General features: G+C 31.9%; 3 protein-coding genes across 5 annotated transcripts; 2 read left to right on the top strand and 1 right to left on the bottom strand.

Moving 5' to 3' along the window:
• Nucleotides 1-2,248: 2,248 nt before the first annotated feature.
• LOC114425215 (AT-rich interactive domain-containing protein 1-like) lies at nt 2,249-8,330 on the bottom strand. Of its 2 annotated transcripts, none has more exons than XM_028392034.1 (3): nt 8,189-8,330; nt 6,381-7,523; nt 2,249-3,645 (listed from the first exon to the last, which is right to left on the bottom strand). In XM_028392034.1, the coding sequence occupies exons 2-3, from the start codon at nt 7,458-7,460 to the stop codon at nt 2,770-2,772; spliced, it is 1,956 nt and encodes a 651-aa protein (XP_028247835.1). In that variant the 5' UTR covers nt 7,461-7,523; nt 8,189-8,330; the 3' UTR covers nt 2,249-2,769. The 2 variants fall into 2 exon arrangements, with proteins under 2 accessions (XP_028247835.1, XP_028247834.1); XM_028392033.1 differs by lacking the exon at nt 8,189-8,330 and adding an exon at nt 7,801-8,038.
• Nucleotides 8,331-12,791: 4,461 nt separating this feature from the next.
• LOC114425214 lies at nt 12,792-20,026 on the top strand. Of its 2 annotated transcripts, none has more exons than XM_028392032.1 (7): nt 12,792-13,017; nt 17,027-17,133; nt 17,304-17,359; nt 18,212-18,335; nt 18,437-18,543; nt 19,389-19,458; nt 19,567-20,026. In XM_028392032.1, the coding sequence occupies exons 2-7, from the start codon at nt 17,052-17,054 to the stop codon at nt 19,668-19,670; spliced, it is 543 nt and encodes a 180-aa protein (XP_028247833.1). In that variant the 5' UTR covers nt 12,792-13,017; nt 17,027-17,051; the 3' UTR covers nt 19,671-20,026. The 2 variants fall into 2 exon arrangements, with proteins under 2 accessions (XP_028247833.1, XP_028247832.1); XM_028392031.1 differs by having other exon boundaries at nt 16,973-17,133.
• On the top strand, nt 14,483-14,899 carry LOC114368546 (protein LTO1 homolog). Its single transcript, XM_028325769.1, has one exon. It carries the CDS (start codon nt 14,483-14,485, stop codon nt 14,897-14,899), a length of 417 nt encoding a protein of 138 aa, XP_028181570.1.
• Nucleotides 20,027-20,153: the final 127 nt, after the last annotated feature.

Genomic DNA, 20,153 nt, shown 5'->3' with positions numbered 1-20,153 from the left:
TTGAATAAAAAATAATTATTATGAATTAATTTAAAAAAAAAATATTGAAAAAACAATAGCAGCCAACAAGTGTTACAATATATTATTCCCTTTTTGTTTAAAATATAAGAAAATTTCAATTAATTTTATATTATTTAATGTAATTATTTTAAAATATTATTTATTTAAGTGAAGTGTTAGTTTTAATAACTCTTTTTTATCCTTAATATCAAATTTTAATAAAGGATAAGTTAAAAAAAATTATTTTTTTAATTGAAATTGATGTTATTTGTTAGTTAATGTGTCATTTTTTACTTATATTTGAGATTAGAGGAAGTATTATTTATGTCTTGATTATTTTAAATTTAAAAATAATTTAATTATAAATTTGTATTTAAATATATATTTTTTAAAATATGAAAATTATTTTTTTAAGTAGCATATTCGATTATGGAAAAGAAGGATATTAGATTTTCAAGTGAGCATGTATAACTACTTCTCATTTTTGAATATATACAAATATCATGCATCTCATTTCCTATGATTTCATGAGCACACAAGGCACTTTTGGAAACACAAATAATTTACAAGAGTTTCCACACTTTCATTCGTCTTTCATCTCATTTTTTAGGTGAAATAAAAGCATGTGGGACCCTTCATTTTCCTACCCATTTCTTTGATCTTTTCACGCCTACAAAACGAATGAAAATGTCACTTTTCACTTATTTCACCCCAACCCTCACTTTCACCTAAACAAACACACTCTTAATTAGTGATGGACTAACGTAGTATAAGAAACTATTAAAACTTGAGAATGAATTTTCATATACACAGATAGATTAGATTAATAATTAAGACTAAATCTAATGACATAAATAGTAAAGATTCAATAGAAACAAAAGATATTGAATTTTGATAATTTTGACTGCTTCTATGCAAACCATAAATTTTAGGATCATCCTAACATGACTTGTACTCAAGTAACTAAAGAAAAAAGATATCGACTTCTCAAGGTTAATTATTACAAGTTAAGTCCTAATATTAAGGTGAAGAAACTTAAAGTAAAAATACTATTATTGAAAGGTGGAAAATTATGTTATCCATGATTATTTTTGCACTCTTTTATAATTTTCATACTAAATATTTTTCTCGTTTAATTTTTTTAACCAATACCCTAGAAACACTTATTAACAATGTCCTTTTCTTTTTTATAAGTAGTTCCAATCAATATTTGTTACCCATCTCGTCACAATTAAGCCCATGCAACAACTTCAGCTCATTTAGATATTATATAAGAGGAATATTAAGTAGTGTGATGCTATATTTTACTATCTCTAAAAGGAGATGAGCGGCACGTGAAAATTCACTACAAAAAATATTCATGGAAAGAAAATACTTAAAGGGTTTTCCTGCTTCATATGCTTAAAGGGTCAACAGGGTCTTGGTTAACCGTGTGTATATAACATATTTACCAAAGCATGGATACAACACAGAATTCCTTGGCATAAAAAAAAGGACAAATCTTAGATACAATTTCATGAGTTTATTTGGATAAAGAATTTTAACTTAGGAAAGTAATTTATTAAAGAATTTAAATTTATGTAATTTAAAATTCATTGTTTGAATGTTTTTTTTATGAATAATTTGAATTTTTGAAATTTTAAAACAGAATTTTAAACAACTAAAAATGTGGAATTTTAATTTCTTTTTGAAAGGTGAGAAATTAAAAGTTTCTTCTTGATAGAAGAATCTTTTAAAACGTTCCCTTATTTCTTTTATAACATTCATCTTCTCTTCCACCTGAAAGTTTCCGAAATACTTTTCTTGAATTCGTGACTCTTCCCTTGACTGAATGTGATGGCGTATGGCGTCTGTTCCGATTCCCCTGCTTCCCAGTATTCTTCTCTTTAAAAACACATCAATCATATCTTCTCTTCTCTTTGTATTCATTCTCTTTCACTTTCACAATTTAAATTTTTTTATCCAAATACAAAATTTTAAAAATAAAAAAATTTCAATTGAAATATTTAAAATTCTTAAAATTTAAAATTTCTTAGAATTTTAAATTCCCTCATCCAAACAAACTCTAAGTGTTTTTAATGTTATTTTCCAATTAATATTAAGTAACCTAATCTTTAATGCAAACTTTTATTACCTAGAATACTAAAGTAAAACTCCAATTTTAATTAGAGAATAACATTAAAAACACATAAGAAACTTTATCTAAATTTCGTCCGTAGCAAAAGTAATAGACAAGCTTGCAAATACCTGAGCTAAAAACAATATCTACATTGCAAGAAACATTCAAATAGAAATTCGCATCAGATGAAAGGCTGAAATTTAAATAACAATTTACTGCATTTGTTCATGAAACTCTATAAGAAAATGTTGCTCTATATATTCCTCATGCTGTTGTTTTAACTTTAAGTAACCCTTGTCAAAACCTGGTGAAAATAAAATGTGCAACAGTAACTGTGGCTGCGACATATCACTGCCAACAGACAAAAGGGATGTCTCAAAATTGGAAGCATGTAAACTAAAAGCAACCCCAACTTCTTAGCAGTCAGATCTTCATAGTTTTCGGCTTCTGAAGAACATCATTCATCTCTCATAAATCGACCCTACACCAAACCAAACTTTTATGTTACATTATTTTACTCCCCAAAATCAAGGGTGATTTAAAATTATAAGCTAGGAGAGAATGATCCATTGATACTGAAAATTGCTGCAGTGAAGACGCACAAAATTGTCAATTCACTTTATCAATGAAGCTTGGGATTTGACTGAGGTTCACTTGTTATTTTCCCTTTTGAATGTGGCTTTTTTTGGCGATAACAAGGTGAAGCTGCGTGCTTTTGGTGGATGATGTCCAAAAACTTTCCTCAATGGTGTGCATTCTGATTCATCATCATCACTGTCAATGTTATCAGGAGTATGCCTATTCTGATATGCTCTGCGCTGCAAAAGAAAGACATTGAAATAGTAGCTGACTAAATCTTCTCTGCTCTTCTTAGGAAATGTTTTGAAAAGATGATCCCAAAAACATTTCTCAAGTGAAGCAGGGTTTGATTTCACCACATCTTTGAACTTCTTCTCTTCTTTCTCTGTCCATGAACCCCCAATTTCTTCACCTACCTTATGTAAATTCCATTGGTGAAATGCCTCACCCAATTCCAACTTAACTTTAGCCCTTTTCTTAGCAATGTGGAACCGGACACACTCAACAGAACCTTGTACTCGGCAGCTACATGAATCTTGTCTTCCCTCTCCAATGGGGTCCCTTTCAAAAAGATGATGCTTGGAATTTACAGTTTTTAGAGGCCATATTTGGGTCCCCAACCACTTAGAATCAACCTCATAAGTTATGTCAGTCCATTCTGGCACTTCAGCTTGATGGTTTGGCCCCAAAGGGATGGGCACTCTGGCACATATATCAAGACTTGAGCGTGCAGTACAGGAGTCAGGCAACTGTTTCTCAGCACAATCTTCAGCACGAGAACTTGGGGTTCTCTCCAAATATCCATGTGTTCCTCCAGATGAAGCTGAGGAGACTCCTTCAGATGTAGCTTTTCCAAATAAAACTCTCTTGTCACATTTCAACCTCTGTCTAAGATTGTATATTGCCCCAACACGATCATCATACATGGAAGGATGCATTTTCTGTCCCTACAAAATGGCATAAGATTTTGGCTTTAATTTGACAACACAAGGGTGTTTTCAATTTTCAATAGAAACATGGACACTAGACATGACACAACATAGACATTCTTGACACATTTAATGTACAAATAGTGTGTTTGGATTTGATTTCATGATTCACGTTCTCCAACTTTTTCAAGTCCATAACCTTAAATGACACAAGCAAGTATTTTTTGCTTCAACTGGATCCACGTTGACACTAGCAAACACCAAACCAAACAGGCTAAAAATATAGGACACAACACACACACACACTAGAGAGAGAAGCTTAATCGAAACTAAACATTAGCAGCATGACAAAATATTTAAATTGATAATCAATATTTGTATACTCTTGTAGATCCGTTTTCTTCCTATTATAATGAGCCTCACTAAAAATAAATAAACAAATGTTAAGATCATTTAATAGTAGTTAATCACACCCTGTAGTGGCATGGGAACACGCCAGAGCGGCGGTGTGCCAATATCCCACTCCTAGAGTAATTTCTCATCCGCCACCCATCTTTCTTCTCCAGCAAAGATGTTTTCTGACAAAACCACCAACGACCACTCCGGCAAAGAGATAGTGATTAGGCAAAAGGAAAAGAAAACGGTGGATAGGTGGCAGCTAATGGGAGAAATAGAAAAAAGACTAGGGTTTTTAACTTTCTTTTGCTTTTTGGGTGAGAGTAGGTATTGCTTTTTGGGTCAAACTTTAGAGTGGGCATTGGACCACCACCTTAAATTGGCCACTCTCCTACCCAAACAATATAAATCATTTATAAATACTATTTATGCAAGGGGAGGTTTTTTTTTTATAATTAACTATATATTATTCTCTTTGCATATGCATGGGTAAGGCTACGTACAATAACCCTCCCTGTACCTTCTTGTTGCGAGAAGCCTTTGGCACTGGGGTACATTAGTTTTATTTTAATAAAAAAATTATGCTATTACAAAAATATAAATTACTCTATAATATTTTTAAAAATATAGAAAAAATATTAATATGCAAGTATATATTTATATAATAGAAGCAAATATATTACAATGTAAGCACTTCGGCTAAAGGAAAATAAAAAAAAAAGGTGAACTATATCTTTCATAAAAAGGTATATTCACCTCAAAATAACCTGCTATATTTTGTAAAACATAGCAAGTTAAAAAAACAGAAATATAAAACTAGCTCTGTTTTATGAAACATAATGAGCCCTTCTCTCTAACACACTATTATTAGTTATAAGAAACTACAAAATCATGAGTGAGGCTCATTAAAAAAGTGAAAACTACAAAATTTTATAAAGAGCCTCACAAGAGAAAATAGAGATGAATTAACTTTTGATGCTTTGTTATATTTTAAGTTGAATTTTCTGAATGCTGAAAACAAATTACTTTTTTTATAAAACAAATGTTCTCTGCGTCTTTTGACAATGTGTGAAAGAATATAGATCAAAACAGAGGTAACTTTTGTGGTATATTTTACCCCAAAAAAAACAAACACTGATTTCCAGGGGGTAAAATTGGGTATTTGAAGCCTATACCATGGCAGCGCCACTATAGTGCACAAAAAGCCACTATTGCGGCCACTATGTTTGCTACTGAAAATCATTATTTGCATCTCATAGTGCAATATTATTTTTATTTGCTTGGTTTTCACCAAGGATATTCCCCAACCAGTAGTCGGAAACTAATTTCTTTCAAGGCGTAAAGATAACTAAAGTGGGTTTTGCATCGTCCAACAAAATCTTCTCCATACACAGCCAGGAATCTAACCCCTAACAACATACCTAAGGAAACCAGCTATCTACTAACTGTATTGGACCTTGCTGGTATGCTTCATATTATATATCAATATCAATCATATAAATGATCTCCAAAAAGAAACATGGCTTAACATTAATAGAATTGCAGCATCACATACAAAAAAGAAATGAAAATAACTATTCAAGAGTTAAATTATGAAGTACTACACGCAAGATTTAAGTAATGAGTACATCATAATTAAAGACCCTATAAAGGAGCTCTCTAAAAACTAAGAAAAAAATAATTATTCAAGAATTAAATTATGGAGGACAACATGGAAAGATTTAAGTAATAAGTAAACCAAAATTAAAGGCCCCATAAAAGAGCTCTCTAACAACTATGGAGAAAAAACAATTATTCAAGAATTAAATTATGGAGGACTACTATAGCAGCAAAACAATTATGGAGGACAACAGGGCAAGATTTAAGTAATAAGCACACCATAATTGAAGACCCCATAAAAGTGCTCTCTAAGAACTAAGAGGGAAAAAAATATAAGACAGGAAAAAAAATAAAAATCAATAAAAGATATGCAATATGAATATTAAATATAGTACAACAATATCGATAGGTGCATCCAGAAACCAAGAAGATAGTAAACAGTAGTTATGAACAAATACCAACACATTAGTAAATTATAGGGAAAAAATGTATAAACATGCCATCCATAATTTCAACATATAAATGATGAAAGGGCCTAGACAAGAAAATATGATGATAGTTACCAAACATGAAAAAATATCACATAATGACACGTTCGATTAGATAATTTGAGAAATAAATTTATCCAAAATTTATAGGGAATTTTTCCATGATGTATGGTCTCAGCACAAAACAATGACATAGAACCCTATATTATAGTTCATATTTAATTAATGGCTGGTATGGCAAACAAAGAGCACATGGTATTTTCATATTACCTGCCAACTAAGCTGTTCACTGATTGTCTCAAAATCTTTCTTCAAAAAGACAGCTTCTCGAAACAGCAAAGCCTGCTTCCAGATCTCCTGACTACTGTAAGACTTCCACTTAGACTTTTCAGGAATCGAACCAACTGCGGGATCACAAGGATTTTTAGCAATGCTAGTAATCCAACTTAGCATTTCTGACTTAGACTCTCTCTTCCTCTTACGACCAAATATCTCTTTGTCAACCCCAGATGGATCCAATATCAATACATCATCACTATCGTCATCATCATCGTTATCACAGCTCTTGCTTCCATCCGACAATCTAGGCATGTTGCTTTCTGCATCAGATGCATCCACAGTTAATATTTTCCCCCCATCAAACTCTTCCAGTATATCCCTCTCAGTATTAAGGCTGCACAAGTTTCTGATAATATGCTCATCTGTCCCATGGTCCAGCATATCCAAATCAACAAGTCCTTCGCTCTGGACTTTCTTGTCCCCATTAGACTCTGGACTCATGCCCTTCACCCTATTAGTACCACACAACTCCCTCCCATCTAGAAAATCACATACATTATCAAATTCATCCCCATTATAATCCGATTTCTTGCCCTTTACACTATCACTAACACACGACTTTGTCCCATCTAAATACTCATATACCCTCTCGAGTTCAGCCACATTTGACTCCGGCTTCACGCCCTTCACTCTATTACTACCACCCAACTTCCTCCCATCCGGACAGCAACACGCTCTCCTCTCGAGTCCATCCCCCACCTCTTTCTCACCAGAATCATCCAACAAGGATTCAGCTTGTGCCTCCATCAAATGCTTGTGAAACTTAACCCTATCATCCACTAAACCACACTCGGGAAGCTTACCATCAGCAACATTCTTCAAACATGCCTCAAGAGAACTCAAATGCTTACTATAAGCAAGTTCAACAGAGGAACCAACCTTCACACCCAACCCAAATTCCTCCCCCACCAAATCCCACAACTTGTTCTTACAAACAGCATCATAACCACCCTTCTCCTTCACCACCATGAAAAGCTTATACAAATCCAATGGATCACCATTACTCATCATTTTCTAGACACGGATTTCTTTCATAAGCAACCCACCAGGAATTGATCAAAACAGCATGCACCCCTAAAAAAATAAACCAACAAAAACTTAGTATTATCAGCTTCAACTTCAAACTCTTTTAAGGGGTTTTAGAAAAATCAAAGACAGCCCCATCAACAAACCACACCACCCTGCCATGTATATCAAAATCAAATCCAAAAAAAGAAAAGAAAAGAAAAAGCACCATGTAAAGGTTCCATTTTTATTTCCCCCACCGTCACTAAAAAAAGGAAAAATACAGAAACAAAAGAAGGAAAACTAGGCATGATAGCATTCAATGTTGAGGACTGAAAAAGGGTACCGATTGGGAATCATGGTTCGTGGCTTTTGGAGAGAGAAAATTATGTGCTTTCTCTCTCCACATCAAGCTTGTAATAGAGAGGGAGAGAGACAAAGAGAAGAAGGGAGGGAGAGATTTCAGAGTCCCGCGCTTTGTTTCTGTCACTAAAAAACTAAAAATTGCAGATGGTATGTTTTTGGAGAACGAAGGAGGGGTCAGAGTTCAAGTTTTGAACAGATGCAGACCCTCTTCTACAAAAGAAAATACCTTGAGAAAATTAAATAAAAAAGGGCTTTCAGAAATTAAAAAACAAATTGTCAAATGTACCATTCTAGATTTTCATTGGAAGTAAGAAAAAAAAAAGATTTTTCATTGAAAGTGAAAAAGAGAGAAAGAAAGGGAGACATACCAGTATCAATAAAGTGAAGCTTGAGAGAAATGCTTCCACAGCCAACCTAATGTGAACTCATTTAACTTTTGGTTTGGCACCAACTTGGCTCTTAATTTTCCAAAGCCCAATGGTATTTCATATATTTTTTTCCTAAACCTCTTTTCTATTTTCTTTTTTCTTTCTTTCTAATTTCCTTCTAGAAGAAAGAGAGAGAAGTGGGGAATTTGAGGAGTTTAATTTTTAAAATAAAAATTAGAACTTTATTTTTATGAAGAGAGGAATCATGAAACATCATCTTTTTATATAAGAAATTTGGATTTGGAGTGATTTTACTGACCATGGTTACTATTTAACTATGGATAGAATGGTTGGGTTGGATTTTTAATAGGTGCACAGTGGACTGTTGTTGGGATTAAAAAAAAAGGAAAAAATATTTATACGAAAAGGAGAAATGACTCATCATTGTGTATATCAATACAATATGGGTGTTATTCAAGAATTGTTGGCTATTAATGAGATTTATTATTATTCTTATTTTTAGAAAATATAAATATATATTTTTATCTCTAAATCATCTATTGATTTAAGAGTTTTTCTTTATCTAAATGTATTCTTGTTAAAGATAATTTTGTTTGAGTTTGGATATAATAAATTGATAATTACGAGTAGTAAAATTTTCCCTCTAAGTTTGCATATCCAATACAGGTTGGTTCGGCACGTTTTGTGATTATTATTATGAGAGTTTTGGTTTGCTTTAAAATATTTATTATTTTAAACAATTAAAGAAAATGTGATTTTTTAATGATATTTGTATTTATTTAAAAACACTAATTATTGATAGAATTCACAATGCACTCCAACTATTTAAATTTATACAAATATTTTAGGGAAAAAACATTTTTCCTAGTAATTGGTAAAGTTAATATTTTTTTTTAAAAAAGTTAATATGAGTTGATACAAGTTGTTAATAATTTAGTATAAAAAAAGGGTGTCTCTCCCATCTATCTCTTTTAGTCAAAACAAAAATTAAATTTATGTATTACCTTAAAGTTGACATTTATAACACCCTTAATTTTAGTGGTTCAAAAATTTAAGTAGATGTTATTTTTATTAGTGGCAATCAATTGAAATTTAAAAGATAAGTCTTATAAGTCTCGTGAAAAAAAAAAAGATAATTAGAATAAAATTACAAGGTGTTAAGTAAAGGGAAAAAACTTTACCAGGTTAATTATTAGTCAGGTCATTAATAAATAAACATGATATCAGTAAAATTTATTTTTCAAGTGACATTTTTGTAAATAAATCAAAAAAATTAGTAGAAGAAAAATATAATTAGATTGGATATAATATAATTAAATAATTAGTGAAGAAATAGTTGAGATGAAAAATAAAAATAACCAAGATTAATGCTTAAATTAAGGGATTAGGAAAAGCACAAGAGAATTAATAGATTGGACCCATTTTAATTGATCCAAGTGAGCCCAACCCTAATCTTGAGTAGTTGTTTTTTAGTGTTGAGTTAAAACAGCTGAGTATATCATGATTTTAAAGCTTTAAAAAGATATCCTTTGTGTTGAAAAGATTGGGGTTCCCAATCCTGGCCTTGAGTAGTTGTTTTCTAGTGTTCTGAGTAAAAAAAATAAATTGTTTTGACATGTTTTTGTTAGCATTGTTTACAAATGAACATTAGTTCGCACAAATGATAATGACTTATATTTCTTAATTAAGATTGACCTTTGGATATTAAATAAAGATTAATCATCACTTCTTAGAGAGACTATTTTATACAATACTTGGGTGAGAAAAAAAATAGTGTTGACTATGAGATTTATTATGTTAACACTCTTCATAGCGTTTAAAATATATTATCTTGTCATTAAATTTGTGTGATCAAGTATTCCTTGATAGGGAAAAATTTGGTTTTTAATTACTTTTAATTGGAATGCTATAATTGAATGTTGTTAATTTAAAATTTGAAATTTGGTAAATGGAAGAATTGACGTCCTATATATTTTAATTGAATTAAATTAATTATTGAAAGTCCGTGAGTTTTATCATATTGTTTGAGCCTCTTTTGTTGAGGAAATGGTGTGGTTATGTCTTTACTTAATTGTGGTAAAATACGGTGAGCAATGGAAGTGATTTTGGGGAAAAAAGTTGTTGCCTATTTTTTTAATTCCTCTAAAATGATGGTTTAACCTTAGTAAAAATGACAGAAGATATAAAAATTAAGTATCCAATTATATTATAATATAGACTAAAATATATTTTTAGTCTCTCAATTATTTAGTATTTTTATTTTTAGTTCCTGAATTAATATTTGATTGATCTTGTTTTTTCATGTTTTTTTTGTTTGATTTTTGATTCTTATCATCAAATGGACTATATTAAATGATGATGTGACACTTAATTTTTAATTATTTAAAAATATTTATGGCATAGTTTATTTGTTGGTAGTTAAAAACTATTAAAAATTGATGGGAGAAAATTTAAAATGTGTTTAATAATTTTTTGGTGTTTAACAAAATCTTTGAACAAAGGACTTATTTATTTATTATTATTATTTTGCCAAAAGGGATTAAAGCCTCAAAGAAAATATATTATTACGTCCCAGTATGGGAGAGAACAACATAAGCATCAATTTGTACACAAGTAGAAATTAAATCAGGCATGACATCACAAATTCTACCATACCCATCTATAGATAGACCAAATTTAGCCAAGGAGTCAACTACATTATTTGCCTCCCTATAAATATGCTTCCAAGAAAATCTACCCCTTTATTATGAATTAAATCTTTAATCATAGACACTAGCCGAAAATATTTGTTAGAATTTTCACAAGATCCTTCAAGCAGAGATATAGCATAATGTGAATCTGATTCAACTAACATCACCTGAAAACCTCTGGATGAAGCAATTCTAATCCCATGAACAATGTCCCATAATTCTACCTGGGGAATAAACACGCATCAAGTATGTGATCATCCCAGTGACCAGATTGTTATATGAAGTCACTCATATTGTCAAGACAGGGTATTCATGTCATTGCTATTCTTAACTTCATCCCAGCAATTACTGACTCCCTTCATAAAACTTGAGCCTTTCTTCCCTCTTAGACATTTTGGGAATCATTATGGTGCCACATTTATATTTAGCCTCAACTATAGCAGCCCACATCATATTCTTCTTAGTACACAACTGCCAATCGGCATGGGGACTAAAATTATATTTTGCCCTATAACATGTTTGGAGAGGATTTTAAATCAAAATATGAGTTATGACCCTTTTTTTAGAGCGTTGTTAATCTTGAGCAGTGATAAAATTATGGCTTGAATTATGCTTTATGTTTTTAAAAAATACCTTCAAGTTTCGAAAGACTAAACATTTAATTTTGAAATTGTGTTAGAATTCTTATTGTGACAACAAACATTACAATATTTGTTAAAAGATAAATTTTTCCATGCGAATCATAGTTTTATAGGATTTATATTTCTTAGGGATGAATAAAATATATTTGATTGATCATAAATATTATTAGAAATATTTATATAATTTTTCTAGGAGTAAAAAAGTAATGTGGAATTTTTACTAATTACTTTAATTATTTATCATATTGAATAATCTTATAAAAGTAATGTGATAAAATATTATGATATTTTTATTTTAATAATTTTTTTATCCAGGGAAAGTTAAATTTTCACCTCCCATTTAGAAATAATTTTGTGGAAACCTCTTTTTTTGGCAGCATTCTTTTGAATGATATTTTTTAAAATAGATTTTAAACATGAGAAATTGAAATTCCTAATTTAAGATTTTCAGGGAATTAAAAATTCCTCTGCCAAATGCCAGAAATTGAAATTCCTAAATGACAATTTTTAAAAAATATAATAATAATAATTAAAACATTATTTACAATCAAATAAATAATTAAAACATAATAAATAATTAAAAACATTCTTATATTGTGGATTTATTTTACAAGTAAATAAATATTTTTTTATAACATTTAGTGAATTAAGGTTATGACATCTTTTATTGAAAAGAAGAGTATATTCTCGTTCACTTATAAACACATTATTTACAAAATATTTTATTAATGAATAATGATAGTCCTTTTAGTTCATATATAATTTAAAATGATAATAAAAAGCACATTATAATAATTATAAAATCAATGCAAAAGATTTTTTTATAATAGTGTGTAATAATTGTCAAATGAGGTTGTTTAATTTTCCTCTATAATATAATAAAATCTTTTAGAGTTAAGTCACATGTTTACTTTTAATGTTATATTTGTTCTCATTGCTAATTCTACCCTTTTTAAACTTTTCCCTACATTATAATTAGAATATTTTACTATTTTATTCGGTGATTTTTTTGATAGCAGGATTTCTTTTCTTTTCCAAAACATAAAATTTTCTATTACTCCATAATTTAGTGTAAAATTATATACTACTATTAAAGTATAAATAATTATATCAAATTTCAGATTTTTTTTTTCCTAATGATTCTCGACAATCCATTTTTTCCCCGTAAGAATCGAATACACTCTTTCTATTAAATAAATCATTCTCATGGAAAGACAAGATAACCTTACACCCGATGCCCGTAATCCGTTGGATTCTTTTCGGGCCTCTCTGAATATTACATTTGTGTTTTCCGACCCACAATAGCTAAATCCGTATCAAATGATAATTAATAAAAAAATGATACCTTAGCTTAAAAAATATTGATACCTATAGATTCCCCAAATCTAACACTAGCTTGCGTGCCCTAGCTCACTACGTCGCTCGTCACGGTTCCGTCAGTGCTTTTCCGCCGCCGTCGCGGTTCAAACTTGAAAAGGTGCGTTTCCGTTCGTGAACCTGTCTTGCTCTGTATTGTATTGTTCTGAACAAATGAAAGTAAAAGACTCTGTTTTTATCTATTTTGTGAGTCTTGATTCTGTATCTTTCATCCATCGCCTATGTGATTGATTTTAGATAGGCAGCCACATTATGATTTATGATGTGATTGATATTCAGATATGTTTTCGAGTTAGACCCCCAATCCAGGAGTTCAAACCATGCTGAGGGTTATGTGATAATGTGAATGTGTATTATTGTGTGTCATAGTTACTAGAATTTTGTTTCAAAGAAAAAAGTGTCGAATTAGTCAATACCCTCTATTTGATTAAGTGCATGAAGGGATTAAAGTTTGTAAAAGCAACCCAAGTCTTACTTCTGCAAAACTAAGTTTCCAGGCAAAATTTTCATGTGCAAACGTACTTTTGGGTGTAACCAAACATGTCACCAAAATGGAAAACCAAACCTACCCTATAACCTTTTGCAACTAACCGTGCTTTATACCTTTCAAATTTCAATATAACCATCTGCCTTTCTCTTGATTTTGTAAACCCGTTTGCTACCAATTTGGATCACGCCAGCAGGCTTTTTTACGACCACCCATGTTCCATTAGCTTCTAAGGCTTGCAACTCAGTTATCATGGCATGAATCCAATGCTGATGTTTGATGACTAGGTTATAGGTAGAAGGTTTTGTATCAAGGGGAATAGAGAGGGAGTAGGCTTTGTGTTGCGGTGATAAGGAATCATATGAAAGGTGGGAATTGATAGGATAGCAACATTTGGATCACTAGTGGGATTTGAATGCATGAACCTCTGCAGAAGAACCACCATGGTTATGTTGCGAGGCATTGATAGGTGTGTTAGCACAGCACTGCTCCAAGATGGAGCTCTGCTACCATCAAATAATTCTGAAGGAAGTGAAAAGTATATTGAACAACTAAAAATGATGCATCCGAGAGGGCTATGTATATTGGCCCAATAGCTAACTGAAATCTTACATACTGTTTCTATCATAACAGATTTCTAACTAAAGTAATAGATTTCTATCATAACAGAATGCACTGTTTACATTAACATTCCACCAGTGGATGTGTGTGTGTGTATATATATACAAGTATGTATGTATGTATGTATGCATGCAGCATAAGTATCACTCTGTATTCTCTATGTTTGTTGTTTAATTTATTATGAATTTTATGATTATTGCATTTGGGCTTGATTTGTGAACTGTTACAATGTAGACTTCTTTCCAATATTTCCTGGTACTGTTGACATTATGTTTTGGCCTGTTTTCTTCTCATTGTTGACCCATGTTGTTTATTTGCATAACATTTATTGATCAAGTTAGTGTTTCCTGCATCGTGGCTTATCACCTAGTTGAAATTGGTTTTGGTCCTGTTGTTATGCTATCTTTAGTTTGATCTCAACGCCAGTTTTGTAGCGTTTGTTGTGTTGGAGTAGGCTATGGATGACTTGTTTGATTCTTCACTGAACTTGGAGGACACCCACTACAAGGAAGGCTATGACGAAGGCTACAGCCATGGCCTTGTCACTGGCAAGGAAGAAGCTAGGCAGGTCGGCCTCAAGGTTGGCTTTGAGGTGGGCGAGGAGCTTGGTTTCTATAGGGGTTGTGTCGACATCTGGACTACTGCGATCCAGCTCGACCCAACCTGTTTCTCTCCACGGGCCACAAAAATTATTGGCCAGTTGGAGGAGTTGATCCAGAAATACCCTCTCATGGATCCGGAAAATGTACAAGTGCAAGAGATCATGGATAGCCTCAGGCTCAAGTTCAAGATGGTTTGTTCTTCCTTGCATGTCAAACTTGAGTATAATGGTTATCCAAAATCTTCTACAGAAGCCAATGATATTCAATTTTGAGCTACTTATGATATTTTCAGTCTTCTAGGGATATCCATGTGTAGGAAAACTCTGAGTTGGGCAAGTTAATGAACAAATTACATGTTCTCATTTTACAAACATTTTGTGTAAGTCAATGTATTGAATAATTATTTTATAATAAAAATGATAATGTATACATTGTTTATGAACGCAATCTTGATAAGTCATGTAGAGAATATTTAATATTTATATTTATACAAGAATAACTGCTTTCTTTTGTTTTTTTGTGCATAATTGTTGGAATTGTGTGATTTGTAATTGATTCAATACGATTTAGTAAGGCCAAGGTTCATATCAGATGAGTTTCATGTTGCTACAAGAGCATGTATTATTTGTGCTTAAAATGCTCTTAATTTTCCATTAAGATAATGGGAAGTTTTATTGGAAAGCACTATACAAGACAGTAAAATGTTCCTCATAAGTGTTAAGGTTGATTATTTTATTGTTGATCCATCCAAGGCACTAGCTATTTGAGGCAAGTGGTTGTTAGAGTACAACTATTTTACATTGTACCATTAATAAAATTATAAATAAATCTGTGAAGTTTTTTGTGTCTCAATATGAATTATTGAATCATGTGATTTATATCAATGGTATGGAAGTGAACTGATTTATGCACACGATTCAAAGCCAATTGCTATTTATCACACGATATGAATCCTTTGCTTGTTAATACATATCAAATTGATTGTGAATTATGTGACCCTAACAATTATGCAGAAAATGACAAAAAGCAATGATTCTTGTATAAACATTCTCTACACAACATATCTAGAACAAATAAGCAATTATACATCATCATTTTAAATATTAAATAGTTATTTAGTACATTGGTTTGTGCTAATGTTTATAAAAATTCCAATTTGTAATCTGTTTAACTATCCCAACTTGGTGTTATTCTGCACAAGAATTTTTCTAGAAGAAAGATTGAAAAAATTATAAGTGGTTCAAAATTAAATATCATATCATGCAAGATTTCGGATAACCATTATACACAATCTTGACATCAGCAAAAAACAAATTATTTTGACCTGGAGTGATCTCTTGCAATTGCAGATTTAAGGATCCATGAGAGTTTAGTTTTGGATCAACTCCTCCATCAGGGAAATACTTGCTTTGGCCCACGGATAGCAGCTGGTCAGGTTGGATAGAGGTCTAGATGTTGACATACTGTAGAAATTGAGCTCCTTACCTACCTTGAAGTAATCCTTAAGGCCAACCTTCTGGCCTCTTCCTTACTGGTGATCAGGTTGATCAAAGAATTGAACATGTCATCCATGGTCATCCAATTCACAACTTGCTCCAATTCAACTTATGCTGCAAAACTAACAAGAGTTAAAACTATGTGGCATAGCAATAAGACCCAAACCTTTATCATTTTATAATTCATAGATAAGCCATAGAGCGTTAAGATTGTGGTCTACAAGGTTTACCTCTAAATCAAACATGATTTATCAGCACTGTAAGCCTATGGATAACTTTCTTCAGCACTGTTCCTTGGCTGGCTCGACGGATTCCAACAGTAGGAGGAAGATTTGGTGGATAGCAGCTACAAGATCTATATGGAACCTCAGAAATGACATGATTTTTAATAATCAGTCTTTTGTCATCTCCAAATTGGTGGATAATGCAATCTTTCTCACTTGGTCATGGCTGAGGGGGTGGGAAAAGGATTTTAATGTTCCTTTCCACCAATGGTCCTCATCTATGTCTTTGGCTTTTACCTAGTGTGTGCTCTGTAGGGTTGGGCCTTGTTGTTCTTTGTTGGTTTGTTATTTTGATGGTTATGTTCTTGTGTTTTAGGAGATATTATCTCCTTTGTTTCCTTGTAGTACTTCTGGTACTATTTTTACCATATATATAATATTATCTTTGGCCGTTCAAAAAAAAAAACATGATTTATCATACCATGACTAGAAAGCAAAACTTTGATTGCTATCATGTGCTGGAGAGATTGAGAGAACAACCTGTTATGTCTAATTCTGATATATAGTAAATTCAAAGTAGGGATAATCTCTGAAGCTGTTCTCTTTATGTTCCCATTGTTTTTAGTTTACTCCTTAAAAGGGTTAGAGATAAATAAAATTAGCGAGTTGCCATCTGCAGTTCAAAAGGTGTGAAAGCAGATAAGATGCAGCATAGAAATTTGACTTCTGGAAGGCCTTCTGGAACTGATGGCTCCGATTACTCCTACCGTATGGTAGTCGATTCAAGTTAGCTTCAATCTTCTACCTTAATCTCTATTTATTTTCTTTTATTAATTAATGATATACATATTTTTAGTACAGTTGCACTTGGTTGATTCTATAGCTTACCTTTTAGCTATATCTTATTAATATTCTTGTTGGTCTTTGTTTTGATATTTTACCAATATACCATTTAGGGTATCAACTGGTTGCAAAGGGGAAGAAACGCCTGTCTCTCTACTTTATCACTGAGGTATCATGGATTTTATTTATTTTTCCTTTTATTATTATTGGATTTCTATGTCTACTGTTTGCAAATGGAAAGAAAATGCCTGTCTCTAGTATAAACTGCTCTAATGTTTTCTGAACTAGACAGTTTATGCAAGTTATAGGCAGCAGAGTTTGATCAATTATAGTTTCTCTAAAGTGGCTGAATCTTAATACCTGATAAAAATCATCTGCTTGTTCTGTGGGTACCGTATGAATTGGTTGTCTCTATTCTCTAGGGCCTGTGTAATCTATAATGTCAAAAATGTTTTGGGAAAAGGGAGAAAATTTGAGAAATATAAATAATTGGAGGCCTGGGTAAACATGATGTATAGACATTTTTACATAGAAAGCATTCTAACTGAAATTTCTGGATAGGGAAGGTCTCTACCAATTGTTATGTTCTTTCCCTTAAAAAGAAAACATGAAAAAAATTGTTGGCCTTGTTTTGGTTCTAGAGGTACAACTCTACAGAACATGTTTATTTTCCTACAATGGACTACCCTTGACATATTTGTTAAAGCAAGATAGAACCCATTGGATTAACTTGATTTCTAGATGGTCGTATACTTATATTAATGAAGAACATTTATAAATTATGAAGTGTAGTCAACTATTTTGGGTTGCTTTCAAACTACAGTTCATACTGAGTGTTTTTATAATAAGAGTTAAGGGTTTATCTCATGAAGTTTTAGTGGATGCAAACCTGGAATAGCTTTGTAGTGTAATAGCATTTCTTTAGCTAATGATTTGTGATTATAAATGCTGAATCTGTATTCTCTAATGACATCTTTGTTTTTGTCTAATATATGCTAAAATTTGAAATTGTTCCCTGCAGGCTGTGTTGCTGTTAATAGGAGTGACACTTACATATTTACCAGGAATAGAAGCAGACGCTCCAAATACAGTTGCCTATTCATCTGTTATTGTTAGTGTTGTTTCACTAATAATTGGGAATATAGGTTGCTAAATGCCTAAACCCAGAGTTCTTTACTTTCCTTTGTATTCTATTGAGCTTTTTATTTTAACCTTTTTAGTAAGCTATCTCTCAATTTTGTGACAGGTCGAAGACGAAGCCGGTCTGGTTTGTTGAGATTTTATGCTGCTGTATCATCTATAGCAATGCTTCTCTTGATTGCTTCTCTTGCCCAACAGCATTTGCTGCTGAAGGTAAACATGTCAGTGTTTGACAGGAGATTTTATAAGAAAAACTTCATTAACTATCAAGAAAGAAACATGGCAGCTAAGAAGTAAACATCTGATGTGAAACTAAATTCTTGGTGAGGTTAGGAACTAATGTCAATACTATAATTTTTATACTTGTTTTTTGGTACATAATTCTTATTCTTATTTAATATTAGTCATCTTGATCATTGCATAGGGATTCACACCAGTTGTGCTCAATCAGTACTTCGAACGTTAGTGTTTTATTAACTTTGTGCGGGTTTGGTTTTAGTTTCCTTTCTAACAGAAGTGTACTTGGTAGCTACGCTTTTAAATTTGGACTAATGAGGGTCTACACAAGGAGGTCTCACGTGCTTTGGTGTCTACTTTGGATTTATTTGTAGTGTATTTATTATTTCTTCCTTTTACGAGCCTATTCCTCGGTCTTTTGTTCTTTTTTTGTCTAAGCCTCTTTCTCCACCAGAGACATAACAAGTGTTTGAACCTTACTTTTATTGGAAAAATCTGAGTTTTAATTGTTTATTGTTTTCCCTTTTGTATTATTTCTTTTTCTCCTCTGCTTGGGCCAGCAATCCCACAAAAGGCGTATGGCATAAGTTATATTGAATAATTAAACTTGCAATTATAGTACATCAGTACAATAAATGTATTGCACTAGCTTATGGGCTCTACAAGTTATGAAAAGTATTATAGTTCCATCACACAGGTTTAATTGGCTTCGTATGTAGTACAGTTACATATATGCATAAGTGCATTGTTTCATAAGTATATGATTGGAAGTTGAGTGTTTTCTTTCTAAATACTCATTATTGCTTGGAACTCTTCTGTAGGCTATCCAGGATTCTAAACTTTGGAAAACAGGGAAGTATGACGTCAATGAATTATCTCATTTTCAAATTGGCAAGTTTTTCTTTTCAAATTCTAAATTTGTTGTTCTTGGTACAAATTTGTGTCTTAATTTGATTATCTGTAGAATTGTAGTAGTAAGTGAGCTTCACTTCTTTGCAGGTTTGCTGTTATACATGGTAACCTTATCGGTGCTCAAGCTTTGTACCGTCAATGCAGTTGTTTCCCTTCTCTTTAACATGGCGCCACCCAAGAAAACCTCTTAGCTCCTTATCGGTTTTGGGGTCCAAATCCAAATTTCTTTCCTCATTCATCTATTTACAACCCATTGATCTATATCCATGACTATCTTCTATGAATGAGATATTTTGAGGGAAGCTCAAGAGAGATTTTACCTACAAAACATTTTAAAGACATTTGTTAATTATATAGGTTTTTGTTGTTTTGTGTTTCTTTTGAGTTCTAGTCTAGGGAGGATCTATTGAACCGTCACCACAAAAACAAAACGTAGTGTTGAGGAGATAATATTTCACCCTATTCCGGTAGTGTTCCCTACTAATTTTGTTAGTTCTTTTTACAAAGCAAATATTTTCTAATGAGAAATGAGACAATTCATTTGCCATTCTTTCAGCACACATTTTTTTTTTCTTTTCACAAAGGTGCAATCACTGAGTAGGAAATAGGCGAAAGTCATAAAAGAAAATCGTACTTTTGATACTATTACGCTGAAACTTTTAAATGTAAGTTGG

Source organism: Glycine soja, chromosome 9, assembly GCF_004193775.1.
Source record: "Glycine soja cultivar W05 chromosome 9, ASM419377v2, whole genome shotgun sequence".
Lineage (NCBI taxonomy): Eukaryota > Viridiplantae > Streptophyta > Magnoliopsida > Fabales > Fabaceae > Glycine > Glycine soja.
The sequence above is the reverse complement of the archived record's forward strand: the minus strand, read 5'-3'. Positions and strand labels throughout refer to the sequence as shown.